Source organism: Palaemon carinicauda, chromosome 37 (assembly GCF_036898095.1).
Source record: "Palaemon carinicauda isolate YSFRI2023 chromosome 37, ASM3689809v2, whole genome shotgun sequence".
In the NCBI taxonomy this organism is placed as follows: Eukaryota; Metazoa; Arthropoda; class Malacostraca; order Decapoda; family Palaemonidae; genus Palaemon; species Palaemon carinicauda.
Genome location: NC_090761.1, coordinates 39,041,500 through 39,043,999, shown reverse-complemented (window position 1 = coordinate 39,043,999; position 2,500 = coordinate 39,041,500). Strand labels below are relative to the sequence as shown.

The window sequence follows — 2,500 nt, the reverse complement described above, 5'->3', positions numbered from 1 at the left end:
AGGTATATTCTGAAACCACAATCTCTGACAAATTGCCAAAACTGCCAGGACGTAGCTAGAAAAGGGAGAGGAAGTGGGAAGCGTTGAATTTGTGTGTGAGCGTGAGTGTAAATATCTATCTAAATATTTAGTCATCATTTTGAGGTTCGGGTACACTACTGTAATATATACATATATATATATATATATATATATATATATATATATATATATATATATATATATATATATATGTATATGTATGCATGTGTATGTATGTATATACGTGTAAGTGTGTGTTTGTAATACCTCACCGAGATCCTATTTTCTTTTCTAACTGATTTATCTTCTGCATTGTTCTCCAAAGCTCTGATAATGAAGAAAGCGACGATGACCTTCTCTTCGACCCTGAAAAAGAGATCTATACAACACCTTACTTGGTGTTCCTTCAGCAGGCCAGGTCAAGAAGGAGGGATCCTATCCAGCAGACCCATGTCGAGGATGAGCAAGACGAGGCAAAGGTAAGAGAGAGAGAGAGAGAGAGAGAGAGAGAGAGAGAGAGAGAGAGAGAGAGAGAGAGAGAGAGAGAGATAGGTTACTGGCATCAATAAAATGATCATGAAATTTAAAAATGAAAAAAAAAAATATTCTGAAATTACAAAATCTAAATGTAGGGGAGCTGTTATGTAGTTGGCTGGGACAGATGTAAACTTTTTCGTTACTTGTTAAATCGATTTTATTTACGGGGAAAATGTGTATCTTTGTCTGAAATACGATCTTAAAAAGCTAGTTTTACGATTTACGAAACATTATGATTTAAATGCTATCTCACCAGGATTGATACCGGTTGAGAAACAAGTACAGGGTTCAGACTTGGGTAAGCTAAGGATACGGTTGTCTACTCTTAGTGGGGGAGGGGGGGGGGGTCCGCAGAGGTGCCGTAGCCATTCCCCAAGTAGAAGTTAGGTAAGGATACGGCTCCTAGGTTAGGTTAGGTAGGGAACTTTAGGTTACGTGGTCTTATTGCGTTAATTTCCTTTTTAAAATAAGGTTTTTTCAGTCGTAACTTGAAATTTTATATTCGGACTGTTCCAGCCAACTACAAAGGCTCCCCTCAATTGAAATACTATTTCATAAGTTTTATTTTCAAATTTAATCAACCTGTAAGTGTAATGGGTCACATCCTCTTCTTCTAATAACATACTAGGAAGACGAAGAAGAAGGCACCGAAGAAGAGGAAGAAAACGAGAACAACGATAGTGACCTCTCTAGCAGTGGCAGTAGGGAGGGAGCTAAAGGGCGCAATGATTTTCGTTCGAGTGGGCCTACTACAGACAGGACACTCCCTGACAGCAAGGACCTGCAGACACCTCATTCCGGTAACGTCGATAATGCTCAGGAGCCACAGGCGGGATCGAGCCTGCAGGTCAGGAGACCTTCGAGAAGTGCAGGAAGCAAACCGCAGGACAGCGACCAACCTACCGACGAAAGTCATGAAGAAGAAGATGCTGATGACGAGGAGCACGCCGAAGGAGGTGAATCTGCCGGAGATGCGGATGGGAAAAAGAAGAAGAAAAAGAAGAAAAAGAAAAAGAAGAAGAAAAGTAGGAGAGGACCCCACGGGGAAATCATCGGAGAAGAGACAGAAGAAGAAGCCAGACTGGCTAAGATAGGGGAGCTTAAGAAGTCAGTGGCTCTGAATCTCTACAGGGAATTTGTCAAGACAGTCTATGTGAAGAAACATCCCGATTTTCGTCTCTTCACCAGCTTTGAGGAACAGGATAATTTAAATGATGAGGCTGTGAAGATCCCGGGGGATATATGAGGATGTTCCGGTTGTTTATAAATAGTACATTTAATTTAGCTCTAAAAATTAACGAATAATTAAAGAAAAAAGGAAGAAATACAAGAAATAGGAGGGATTATATGGAAGTAAAAGAGCAATATGTCCTACTATCTTACTTGTATAGCATGAAATTACAATTGGGTCACCTGAAACCTTTCTACCTTCCTCTGTATTTTATTTTCCAAAAACTTTATAACTCTCTTCCAAGACCTTCCATTACCCCGCCCTTCGGAAACTTACTGTACTCTAGCATAGCTAGCTAAAACTGGTCTCTAATCATAATAAAGGCAAGAGGGATATTAAGAAAGTAGCGCAAGTGACTAAATAAATCATTCCCCAATGCCGCTTATTTTGTTTTTTATCATTTTAATTTCATGAAATATGTTTAGATATATCAAATAATTAAACTTCACCTCGAAGAATAGTTTTTCTAAAGATATAAAGAAAACATGAGAATAATAATATAGTGTAGTGAGGGAGATTTGAGATTCTAATGGACACAATTCCACAGCAAGTTAGTTTTATAACACAGGGCTTGGTTTCCCATATTCACTGTTAAGAAATGTTATATTTCACTATTAAAAGAGATAACAGAATATTTACATGGAAATGGAACATACCAACAAGCCCACTTACTTAATGACAATGCTTCTATTGAATAAAATACCGACACGT

General features: G+C 38.4%; 2 protein-coding genes across 3 annotated transcripts in view; one reads left to right on the top strand and one right to left on the bottom strand.

The window, feature by feature from the left end:
• LOC137629590 (cilia- and flagella-associated protein 251-like) overlaps window positions 1-2,148 on the top strand; it is a 19,063-nt gene extending 16,915 nt beyond the window's left edge. Inside the window, exons 5-6 of the mRNA XM_068361047.1 lie at window positions 347-500; window positions 1,187-2,148. Of these exons, the coding sequence (XP_068217148.1) occupies window positions 347-500; window positions 1,187-1,804 (772 nt within the window). The 3' untranslated portion in view covers window positions 1,805-2,148. The remainder of the gene's footprint in view (window positions 1-346; window positions 501-1,186) is intronic.
• The window catches only part of LOC137629586 (uncharacterized), a 158,895-nt gene that overhangs the window by 107,030 nt on the left and 49,365 nt on the right, over window positions 1-2,500 (bottom strand). The gene's annotated exons all lie outside the window — the stretch shown is intronic.